Here is a 12774-nt window from a genome sequence, read left to right on the forward strand (position 1 = left end):
CGACCCAAATTAACTGAAACTCTCAAAAATCTCTGCTCACCCAATAGTTTAGGGGAAAGAGGCATACCATTGTCACCAATGCCAAATCTTCATTCTCCAATCTGCTGCACTCTCCAAACCTTCCTGGGCTCAGGACAAGGTCAGCTCACTCTGTTTTAGCTACAGCTCCAGGATCCTGGAGACTGGAGGTGCTGTAGCCCAGTAAGGCAGGGCCCCCTAGGCCCTGCTACTCAACCAGGAGATCTGAATCCCACCCCCTATTCCTAAGGCAGAAAGGTGGAACCAGCATTTTAGGAAGATGGTTAACATCAATGTGGGGGAAGGGTCACAAATATGGCTCCTCCCTAAATATCTGCCAACAATTAAAAAGCAAACAGACAAAAAGAACCTGTCAGTTAGATGTCACTATCCTCTCAGCATCCTAGTTAATGGAGTTTATATTGTATTTATTACTTTCAAAAGTTCTCAAACTGCAAATCGTAAGCAGCACAAAGGGCCTTCTTTCTCTACCTGACACGTCTTTTTTACTTTCCCATTTAAGGATTTGCAGTATTTCTGCTGCATGAGGCCAGTCTCTAAAAGTCTAAAAGAGCTCATTTTGGGAGCTTTCAAGTGTACCACTGGTCAAATCTCTATAAACATAACCAAAGTGTACAGTGGGTTAACTGGTATGTTCTGATATTAGGTCTGCATTCCCAATACTGGTTTCATAAACCAGTTGCATTACATCTGCAAAAGCTATGGGGAAACTATGTATTACTTTCTTGGGGGAAATTTATGCTGTATAGTTTGGAGATACATGAGAGCATTCTGTCTCTTCCCTTATTTGTATTTTGTGGCTCATATTCTTTTCAGAGCACTAAGGAGAGAACATTATGTCGACCCAGGGAGGGGAAAAACAACTCACCAAGCCTTGTTTTTCTTTTCCTCTGAGTTTGCCTTACCAGCCGGAGAAAAGTGATCCCAACCTCTTTTCAACTTCTCCAACCCGAACCAGGTGTGATTGTGAGCCCACCCTTTGCCATTAGGATGCCAGCACTCAGTAACCCGCTTTGTTAGTCTGCTTTTTTGGACAACCCACCACCAGATCTGCTGTGCATTTCCCTCACTACACTCACACATGCACTCTGCATAAAAGGTAATAATAAGGTCATCCTGATTTTTGTTTTCTTTTCTTTTTTGGGAAAACATCACTTTGATACTATGTATGGTTTTCTTTGGTCTTAAGTGGTCATCATTTGAATCCTATGACCTACAAATTAGTTAACACTGCTTAAAGGAATGAAAAGTATTTGAAATTAACATGGGTGTGAACCTACCCTAAAATGAGGGCCACCTCTCCAAACAAATTCCAGAAAACCCACCTCTTCAAAAAAGTACCACCAAAAAGAAATATAAATCCTTAGATGGATAGAAATTCCTCAAGAGAACAGTCACTTAAACATTTAGTAGTTTCATAATGTTGAATTTGTATAGTATGTGCAAAGCCTATTTTGACCATATGTCTCTCTAACCTTTTCACCCTTCTTGGTCAACTGAAATGAATTCAATATTATTCATTTTGTTTGCTTCATTCTTTAGACAATTTTCCAAAGCATACAAACCTTACAAACCTTCCTCAATTTCAAAATAAGGTGACTATTTTAGCAATATTTTCAGGTTGACACATCGAAGTATTTTAGAAAATTAAAACTTAGGGCTGCTACTCTCTATACTGCTTTACCAATAACTTAAAAACAAACGAAGAAGGACCAGGGGCTTGGACATATAAGCTATCTTCCCATCAGTCTCAGCTTAACTAATATACATTATTTAGTCATGTAATGTGTTCTGTGGGTGAATTACTCCCTCATCCCAATATTTATAAATTCACTCATTTAGCTAAGTGTTTAGGCCTGGCTTTAAATAATTTAGTACACTTGAACCCTCATATAACCCTGCTCCTTCCTGCATTAACTTGAATACTTCTAAGGTAAGACTGAGCCCCACAATGAGTCTACACAGAAATTGTTCTACACAGAAATTGTTCCTAAAAGATCCTAAAAGATACCAGTGTTAGAAGGAGTTGAATTTTATTTATTGGATACATACATATATGTATATATGTCTATTATATTATGTATCTGATACATATATGTGTATATGTATCTGATACATATATGTGTATATGTATCTGATACATATATGTGTATATGTATCTGATACATATATGTGTATATGTATCTGATACATATATGTGTATATGTATCTGATACATATATGTGTATATGTATCTGATACATATGTGTATATGTATCTGATACATATGTGTATATGTATCTGATACATATATGTATATCATATATGATACATATATGTGTATATCATATATGATACATATATGTATATGTATCATATATGATACATGTATGTATATATTATATGTACATAATATATAATACATATATACATATATGTACTATTATATATATAATACATATAATGTATACATATATAAAATATATAATACATATATGTATATATGTATTATATATGTATATATTATATGTATTATACATATATGTGTTTCATATGTATGTATTTGTCTAATTTTGTATACAGATTAGGAGAAGCAGTCTTGTTTTGTTTTTCCTTTAGGAAATCATATTCCCTAATTGGAATGGGAAAGAGGAAAGAACCATAAGCTGGAGCTTACTCCCTTTTCTACCGACAAGGAACCCAAACTTCAAAACTTATTTGTCAACATAAAAAAGACAATAATAAAAACAACAACTTTAGAACGTTCAGGACAAAGCCTTCAAAGCCTTCAATGCCCTGAAGCAGGTTTTAGAATGGCTGCCCTCTCAAATTGCTTTAAGTGTACTGACCCGCACTTTGTCTTCAGTCACACCTAAGTTTTCGGCAAGTTCCCTTCTGTGGAGAGAAAATCACACATGGTTAGTATTCAAAGTTGTGGACGAAATGAAATATATAGTATGTACTATTTACTTCATGCTTGTTTTACAATTTATAATCTCCCCTCACACCTCCCCCAAGTATATACTTTTCTCTAATTCCCAGCTCCATGGTTGCTTTAGAAATGGTTTACCCTCATCACGAAATTTAAGGTGACGTTAACAACTCAGTAATCAAGAGAAATACTTTTTTTAAAAATTGAGACAAGGTCTCACTCTGTCTCCTAGGCTGGAATGCAGTGGCGTGATTTCAGCTCACTGCAACCTCCGCCTCCAGAGTTCAGGCGATTCTCGTGCCTCAGCCTCCCGAGTAGTTGCGATTACAGGCACATACCACCATGCCCAGTTGATTTTTGTATTTTTAGTAGAGATGGGGTTTTGCCATGTTGGCCAGGCTGGTCTTGAACTCCTGCCCGTCTCAGCCTCCCAAAGTGCTGGGATTTGGGGCATGAACCACTGCACCCGGCCAAGATGACTAATTTAATGCATTATTATTATTATTTTTATTATTATTATTTGAGACAAGGTCTCACTGTCATCTAGGTTGGAGTGCAGTGGCAGGATCACTGCTCACTGCAGCCTCCATGTCCTGGGCTCGAGCGATCCTCCTGCCTCAGCCTTCCAAGTAGCTGGGAGTACAGGCACACACCACCACACCCACCTGGCTAATTTTTTAAGTTTTATTTAGAGACGGGGTTTTGCCATGTTGCCCAGGCTGTTCTTGAACTCCTGGACTCAAGCAATCTTCCCACCTCGGCTTCCCAAAAGCGCTGGAATTACAGGCCTGAGCCACCGTGCCTGGCCCTAATGCACTATTTTAATAAATAACAATTAATGCAAAAATCTGTGATGAGGACCAGGCGCTGTGGCTCAGGCCTGTAATCCCAGCAGTTTGGGAGGCCGAGGCAGGCAGATTGCTTGAGCCCAGGAGTTTGAGACTAGCCTGGGCAACATGGTGAAACCTTATCTCTACACACAAAAAATACAAAAATTAGCCAGGTGTGGTGGCCTGTACCTGCAGTCCCAGCTACTCAGGAGGCTGACACGGGAGGATGGCTTGAACCCAGGAAGCAAAGGTTGCAGAGAGCTGAAATCGCACTGCTGCACTCCAACCTGGGCCACAGAGAGAGACTCTGTCTCAAGACAAAACAAAAAAACCAGAAAAACAAAAAACCAACCAACCAAACAAAAAAAAAACTATGATGAACAAATTATCAAAATTTTAAATAAAGGAAGGATCTAGCACTGTAGTTGCATGACAGTACCTCACTCTCCTTACCCCAATTTCAAAAAAATTTTATTTATAAAAACAGACCAGAGCTGGGTGTGGTGGCTCACTCCTATAATCCCAACAACTCAGGAGGCTGAGATGGGAGGATTGCTTGGGTGACAGATCCCCCACTCAACAACAAAAACAACAACAACAACAAAAACAGGCCATCATCACAGGTAATAAAAGAAAAAATAGATAACTTGGACTATATCAAAATTTAAAACTTCTGTATATCAAAAGATACAATGAACAGAGTAAAAAGACAACTCATAGAATGGAAGGAAATATTTGCAAATCACATCTGATAAGGGGTTAATATCCAGAGTATATAAAGAACTCCTACAACCCAATAACCAAAAAAAAAAAAAAAAGAAAGAAAGAAAGAAAGAAAAAAACCACTCAGATTTTAAAATGGGTAAAGGACTTAAAGAGACATTTCTCCAAAGAAGATATACAAATGGCCACTAAGCACATGAAAGGATGCACAACATCACTAATCATTAGGGAAATGTAAATCGAAACTACAATGAAGTATCACCTCACACCCATTAGGAAGGCTATGTAAAAAACCCCAGAAAATAACAAGTGTTGGTAAGGATGTGGAGAAACTGGAATCCCCATGTACTGTTGGTGTGTATGCACCTGTATCTATAAAATGGAATATTATTTAGCCTTAAAAAGGAAGGAAATTCTAATATATGCTGCGATATGGATGAACCTTGAAGACCTTATGCTAAGTGAAATAAGTCAGTGACAAAAATGCAAATACTGTATGATTCTACTTAAATGAAGTACCTAGAGTAGTCAAAATCATAGAGACATAAAATAGTAGAATGGTGGTTGCCAAGGGCTGGGGAAAGGGGGAAAAGGGGAGCTGCTTAACTGGTATAGAGATTTAGCTTGGCAAGATGAGAAGAATTCTAGAGATCTATTGCACAACAATGTGAACATACTTAACACAACTGAACTCTATAGTTAAAAAGTGGTTTGGACGGTAAATTTCATATTTCCGTGTATTTTACCACATCTTTAAAAAAGGGAGGCACGAACTAGTTTCCAGGTTTCATTCACATAAACATTGCAATAAAACATTTACCTCGATGCCCAGGAGGTAAATATCCCCTTCCACACCAGCACAAAGGCAGGCAAGGACCCCCAGTGGCTTTTTCCTCATGATTGGGTGGGGCAAGGGAGAGAAAAAGATGCCTCGAAACGAACTTGGGAGATCTCGCGGCTCCTGGAGCAGGCCACTTACCTTGTGGGCACATCAGGGTATTGAGTGTGTTGGAAAACACTTTCCAACTCCTCCACCTGCAACAGCGTGAACTTCGTGCGCCGAATTCGTGGCTGCATGTTCTCGGGCTGCGGATCCTCCATGGCCGCCTGGGCCGGCTCCTCCGGAAGGGGCTGCAGCTGCTGCCTAGGCTCCTGGTTTCCACCGCCGCCCTCGTGGATCACGCCGCCATCGCGGTTCATGCCGTTCTCGTGGTTCACGCCGCCCTCAGGGTTCATATTACCCATGAGGCCTGGAGCTCCTTGGCCAACATGGTCTTCTGCGCTTGATGCTGCCCCCAGCTGAGGTATGGGGCTTATTTTTACCTGGTATACATTTAGGCAGTAGAACACGGTGTCATGGACGAGCGAACGCGCCATGGCTGGAGCGCTGTGCCCCTACACGAACTCCGTGGCGTCTGCAGCTGGAGTGGGGGTTAGAGGGTGGAGCTAGTTTCTGTTCTCATGCTTGGCATTGGTTACAGTTGCAATGAGTGAGACTTGCTTATGCGCACAAGCAAGAGAGGGAATGGAGAGGAGTGGGGGGATGGGAAGTTGGGGGGTGCAGGTGGGGGTGGGGAGTGGGGGGTTGCAGGTGGGAGTGGGGGGTTGTGAGTGTGGGGTGGGGTGCAGGTGGGGGGTGGGGGTGCGGGTGGGGGCTGGGGGTGTGCACTGTGAGAGTGGGGGTTGCGAGTGGGGGTGGGGTTTGGTTGGGGGGTGCAAAGCTGGGTGGGGGTTGCAGTTGGGGATGGGGGTGTGGGTGGAGGGTGGGGGGTGCACAGTGAGGGTGGGGGTTGCGGGTGAGGGTAGGGGTTGTGGTTTGGGGGTGGGGGTTGTGGGTGGGGGTACATGGTGGGGGTGGGGGTAGCAGGTGGAGATGGGAGGTGTGGGTGGAGGGTGGGGGCTGTGGGTGGGGGGTGCTTGGTGGGGGTAGGGGTTGTGGGTGGGGGTGAGGGGTATGGTATGGGTCGTGGGTGGGGGTGGCGGTTGAGGGTGGAGTGGGGTGGCCAAAACATAGGGGCAGTGTGGAGAAGAAAAGGGACAATAGGAGGCATATATGTATGCAACATGGGGCCCCAGCTTGCAGCTTTGCTGACTACACCCTACTTGGGCCTAGTTACTACTCTGAGGAAAGCTGATTTGGGGGCTCAGGGGGGAGGTGAGATCTCACGGTGACCACAGGACTCCCTGAGTAAAAGTTTGGAGAATATCTCATGGCCTGACCCTCCATATTTGGCAGCATGCACAGGGCACGGGCTATTAATTAAGCTGAAATGATTGACTAGGGGGCTGCTTGTTCAGAGTTCCAGCAAAGGCACTGAAAGCAGAGCTGCCATGCTCTCTTCAGTGCTGGGATCGGGATCTTGGAGATGGGCATGCAGAGCATTCTGGGTGGTAAGATGTGCTCTGCAAGAAATCTAACGCACCCTTTGAGAAAGTCAACACAGAATAAACACGAGGCTGAATCTGTTAGCCTGAGACTGAATATCTTTGGCTATGCAAGAGAAACCTGTACTCATGGCAAAATGGAGTGCTATAAGGACAAGCAAAAAATAAATAAATAAATAAAATCAGGGATGCTATAGGAAGAGTCCCAGTAAGGGCATACCTGCCAAAAATCTCCAATCTTGGGATGGAGATTTGGGATCTACGGATATGCAGCTTACTGGATGTGGGGCCACTTCTGCTCCACAGAGCCTCGTAACTACACAGCCTTCCTACCACTGACCCCAATAAGCCCAATTACGAAGAAAAACCCTGAAGAGCCTGGTGCAGTGGCTCCTGCACTAGTCCCAGCTACTCAGGAGGCTGAGATGGGAGGATCACTTGAACCCAGGAGTTTGAGTCTGCGGTGAGCTAGAATCACATGGCAGCACTCCAGCCTGGGCAACAGACAGAGGCCCCTTTTCTCTAAAATAAATAATAAAATAAGAAATAAAATGAAAATGAAAGAAAGGAAAACGCTAAGAGAGTCTGTCATGAGGAAGGGCATGGACATCTTCTGAGGGTGGACAACTCATGAATCCTTAATTTTTCTAGAGATTGTATGTGTGCTCTTAAGTGATGTTATATAGTTTATTTTGTTTTTTAAAAATATTTTTTAAAATTTTATTTTTAAATGTTCTTTTAAAAACTTTCTGTATCTATTTATATCTATTGGTTATTTGAGGTTTTTTTGGCAGCATATATAAATATGCAGACCCTTTGAGTCTGTAGCCTACCAAGAGAGATAGCTCTCGTCTTCATGGTGATTCTGAGCATGGAAAGGCCCTTGCACTTGGCAGCATGACAAGGACTAAGCCACTTGCCCCATTAATTGACGGCCATCCACTGGGCTAAGTGAGATCCTTGCGTTCTATCCCTAGTGAGAGAAGAGAGAGGAAGAAGAAGAAAAATAGAAAGATAATAAGAAAATAGAAAAAGAAATGAAGAAATGTACATTGTGGGGAGCAGGAAAGGACTACCAGTAATGGGAGGCATCAGCTAGGAGCACAGATCTGAAGCATGACTCACTGTGTGTCCTGGGACACTGGATGAATCTATCTGGTTCTCAGCTTCCTCACCTATAAAATGGAGATAACAACAGTGTCTCGATCATAGGGTTTTCATGAGAGTTCAATGAGGCAAGACATACATGTAACTAACTGAACACAGCTCCGACTGCTCACCACTTGCAAAGTCCAGTGAACAAGAACGATGTCTGGTAGAAAGAAAGTGGCTTTATTCCAGAGCTAGTTGAGGGGAAGTAGTACAGGCTGCCTTGAGGAAGCCACTACAGCCTTTGGGGCAGAAGGCAGGAGCTTTGAAAGCGGGGCTTGGCGTGAATGGCATGCAGGGGGAGGGCGATGAAGTGCAGAGTCTACGTGACTTGCTTCGGATGTCTTATCTATCAGGTGGTCTGGCTGGCACTGTCATGGGCAGAGCTAGGTTGTAAGTTGAGGCAATCTCAATTTGCCTCCTGGTAGGAGAGAGTTCTGGAGGTTCCTGGTTTGCTTTAAGGTTCGGTCTCTCTAACTTCTAAGTAAACACGTAGTTAGATAAGCTTGTTGTGTAGGGAGTGTCTGGTGGAGAGAAGGTAAAGGTTATAATTGCATTCCCAAAGAGCTAAGTAGGAGGTGTGAGGAAAGGAAAAAGGAAAAAATAATTCATTTGATTCTTTAAAAAAGAGGTACTTGGTTACATATAGACTGTTTTATTCTTTTTCTTCAACTCCAAATAGTCAATTTATCAGCAAATCCTGTTGACTCCGCCTCAGAAACACATTCCCAAATCTTTAATTTTTTTTCTCTGACATGCTTAAGATAATCACTATCATCTTAAACCTGGGATATTGCATTAGTGTCCTGTCTCCCTGCTTTCACCTTTTTTCTCCTATAAACATTCTCCACCCAGCAGCCAGAGTGATCTGATGATGAAAATGTGAATTACACCATGGTGCCCCTGCTTATCACTTTCATACTGCTTGTTCTTGGGTTGGGTCCAGATTAGGTACTTAATACATGGTAATGCTTATTACATTATTATTTGCTCTGGTATCTAGGAATAAGATATATTAGGCCAAGAAAGAAAATCTATCTGCTGAGTGAAAGACACACTCTCCTGGCACATTTCCTGGCCCAGGGCTCAAACATGCAGCAACCAACATAGGCTTATTGATGGAAGCACATATAGGTACATAGAAACGTGATACATGTACTGTTTTCACAAGACGATGCTCTATCTTTATTACATGCTGCCAGAGGATAACAATCACTCTCTCTCTTTCCCTTGTGAATAAAAAAATATGAAAATATGAAAGTGAGTCAAGTAGGAAATGTGAGGCTGCATGATCTGGTCATTTGTGAAACTGTATAATTAAGCACCTTAATTAATCCTCAAAACACCTCTATGAATTAGGTATGATTGTTATCTCCATTTAAAAAATTATTAAACCAAGGCAAAATGAGAATAAACTGCTCACCAGATTAGCCAGCTAGCAAGTAGTGAGTGAAGCCATGATTCAGGTACCCAGTCTGGTTCTAGGGTCACTGCTCACATAAATCTGTTACATCAGGCCGTGATTTGTGGCTATTTTTGCTTAGGATGAGGGTTCCATTAGGTACTTCAGGTTTTCAAGAGTGAATCAAAAATTAAAAATTAAATTATATTTAAAGTAAAACATTTAAGTAAGTACTAGCTTTTCTGGTGCCCGCATAGGGCAACAACACTCACCTAAGATGCCTATGAGTGACTGAAGGTGAGAAAACACCGGGGTACACTGTGGAAATCTGAGATGTGGAAGAACATCGAGCTGTCACAGACGTCCCAGCTAGCCTACTGCACTCCATGATTAAAACTCTTACATGTCTCTCATGCAGCATTTGATCCAAGGCTGAAAATTGATCATGAACTGATTAGTCAAGAGAAGGAGAGGGGGCCAGACTCCAACAAAAGTTAGATTTTGGTTGAAGTCAGAGAGAGGTTGTGAGATTGCCATCCCTTGACATCTTTTTAAAAGTGAATTGTTTAATCACCTTTTTTTAAAGCTGATTTCTTAGCCATCTTGCAGAAATATGAGGCAGGGGCACTTATCCATTAGGTACAGTAGGTAAGGTACCTAAGCCCAATGACACCCTTAGCGGCCCATGAAAATGGTTTAGTTTCTTTCATAAAACGGTGCTGAAGATAATGATAGTTGCAAAGGGAAAAATACGGTAGACCAATATCATAGTATGATACCAAGCATAGGGCCTATTATTGGAAGCTATTTCCAGTGCTGAGGATATTAACATCTGGAGCGTCTGCAAAACACATCTTGAAGGGAGAACCATAGTCCTCAATTTGGCCTGCCTCTTTTATTTGACAATAAAGTTTTATTTATTTCTGAGCATAAGATTAGGATTTTATTTCTAGAAAAAGGGAGAAAAGGTGGAAGGAGGAGGAGGCAGGGAAAAGGTGGAAACTTGCCCAGGCCCACAGCAGGAGCCCAACACAGGGAACACTTAAGCTTGTGTAGAGTACTTGTAACCAGAAGCCCGGAGGTGGAGCACAGCAGAGGATGCAATGTGTCACTTTCGCGGCCAGAGCCCATGCAGTGTAAACATTAACATTGTTGGATGCACTAAGCACTGGGCTGCGGTCTACACTTGCATTCTGAGGTGGTGGAGTCATGGCTAAAATTTTGGAGTACTTGGACTTTTCTCAAGAAGCGTTGCACTTCTTGTCCAGACTGGGGATTACCGCAGATCGCAGCCCAGAGTCTGTGGAGGCGCACCGTTTCATCAACAGCAGGGACTCAAACTTCAGCCCAGGAGAAGCCAAGATGGCACCGTTATCGCACCCCGGGAATCGAGGACCGGGAAGAACTTAATGGTCAGTGCCTGGATGGTGACAGGTGCTCCAGTGAACTCGGGCAAACTACCTTTTCCTGCGACAGCCGATTATCTTTGTGCAGCTTTCAGTTTGCGGCCCCAACCTCCTCCAGCCCATAAACTCAGGCCTCCAGTGTTCTGATCTTTCTCTTTGCCTTTCCGCCTTTCCAGATGCGATTCCTCCCGTGATCTCAGTGATTGTATCGGGCGAAAACGAGGAGGGCAAAATACCGTCCAAATGTAAACAAGGAGCAGCCGCACCAGCAGCACCAGCAGAATGCCGCGGTAGTGCGGCAGGCCCTGGCCCCATGGACAAAGAGAAGCTCGACAGTGGCAGTGGCCACGAACTCAGAAAGCCTGAGGACAGTCAGCAGCTCCTCTGGCTGTTCACTTTCACACTGGTGCAACTACAGAAGCTGAAGAACATTTTTCAACTCGTTCCATACCCGGAGGTGTTAGCTAAGTGGCATGCTCAGGCGGCACCGACTTTTCACGGAGCAGGGGCTGGGCTCAGGGCTTATTCTCTTTCCCCAGGCCCCTTCCAAACCTTTCTGAGCCGAAGGCTACCTAGGGGTTTCAAGGCTGCTGGGGCCTGTTTGCCCTTGGGCTTCAGGGTGGAGGCAATGCCTCCTGGACACCAAGGTAAATATTTTCAAGCAACATTCAAATGAATCAAGTGGGGAAACTTTGGCCTGATAACTAGGTTTGTTATCAGGAACAAGAACCATGATCAGGGTGAGGAGAGTAAGGCATGGTCGTGCAAGTGGATGGGCAAATTCTGGTTTTATTTAAATGTTTGATAATTTGCTCATAATATTTTTGATTTTTCAGAGTAGTGCAAAAAGTGTTATTTTTCTGGAATCCTGAGTTTTTTTTTGTGCCCCCTTACATTCACTATGGGGGAAAATCATTCCTAAAGAAAGCCTCAATCTGGATATTACAAAATAGCATACTCGGGGAGAGGTGTTGGGAGATAAGTATTTAAAAGCAAGCTTGAAATGAACAACATAAATTTTGTTTCATCCACAAATCTAAATACTGAATCTTTGTGGCTTTCTGTCACCAGAAAGGAACTTGTAAGATGCATGAGCATGACTGAAACCGGTGTGCAGGTCACTATACCTGAAAAAACTTATTTGGCAGGGCAGCCATTCTAAAACCTGCTTCAAGACGTAGATACCATTGCCCTAGATATTCTGAAGTTGGTGTTTTTCCAGGTTTGGGAAATAAGTTCAAACTTTTGAGTTTTTGCGAATAGAAAATGGGATAAGAAAACCTCAGCTTATGGAAATTTCCCATTATCAGAGCATACATGACTTCAAAAAAGGCCAAAGAAAATAGAACCAAACTACTTTTCTAGTTCCTATATATTAATACAATTAAATATATATGTGAATAATATCAGTATGAAGTATCTAAATGTTATATTGTATATAAATATAAAAATAATATGCAGTATATGTGTTTGTATGTATGTGTGTGTATATATATACACACACATACATATGTGTGTGTATATATATACACACACATACATATGTGTATATATATTACGGAGGACATCTATGTGAAGATTATCAATAAGATGGGAATAAAAGCATTGTCTATGCCATAGAATTGAGGAGAGGAATAAATGACAATATATGTAAGTACCTAGCACAATACCTAGTCACAGAGTAAGACCTCGGAAATATTTGTTACTATTACTCTGTAATATATCCTCTCACCACAGTATAACCCATGGCATATGTGACATAACAGGAGAAGCCTGGTTAGGAGTCACACATTTGGTTCTTTTGGAGATACACACTGAAATATTTACTGATGAAATGATGTGATGTCTAGATGTGCATCACAAAAATCCAGGGGGAGATCCAAGTGTGTTTGAGAATTGGTTAGGGTATTCATGAAACAAGGTTGTCTA

At 42.3% G+C, this 12774-nt stretch overlaps 1 protein-coding gene across 4 annotated transcripts in view; it reads right to left on the minus strand.

The window, feature by feature from the left end:
• Window positions 1–12774, minus strand: part of LOC129024262 (rhox homeobox family member 1) — a 120942-nt gene that overhangs the window by 1252 nt on the left and 106916 nt on the right. The window contains exons 2-4 of one of the 4 annotated variants that reach the window (XM_054471108.1): window positions 8014–8063; window positions 5483–5924; window positions 2868–2913 (exon numbers count right to left, since the gene is read on the minus strand). In XM_054471108.1, the coding sequence (XP_054327083.1) occupies window positions 2868–2913; window positions 5483–5880 (444 nt within the window). In that variant the 5' untranslated portion in view covers window positions 5881–5924; window positions 8014–8063. The remainder of the gene's footprint in view (window positions 1–2867; window positions 2914–5482; window positions 5925–8013; window positions 8064–12774) is intronic. The other 3 variants (XM_063660034.1, XM_054471109.1, XM_054471107.1) reach the window with 3 other exon arrangements.

Source organism: Pongo pygmaeus, chromosome X (assembly GCF_028885625.2).
Source record: "Pongo pygmaeus isolate AG05252 chromosome X, NHGRI_mPonPyg2-v2.0_pri, whole genome shotgun sequence".
Lineage (NCBI taxonomy): Eukaryota > Metazoa > Chordata > Mammalia > Primates > Hominidae > Pongo > Pongo pygmaeus.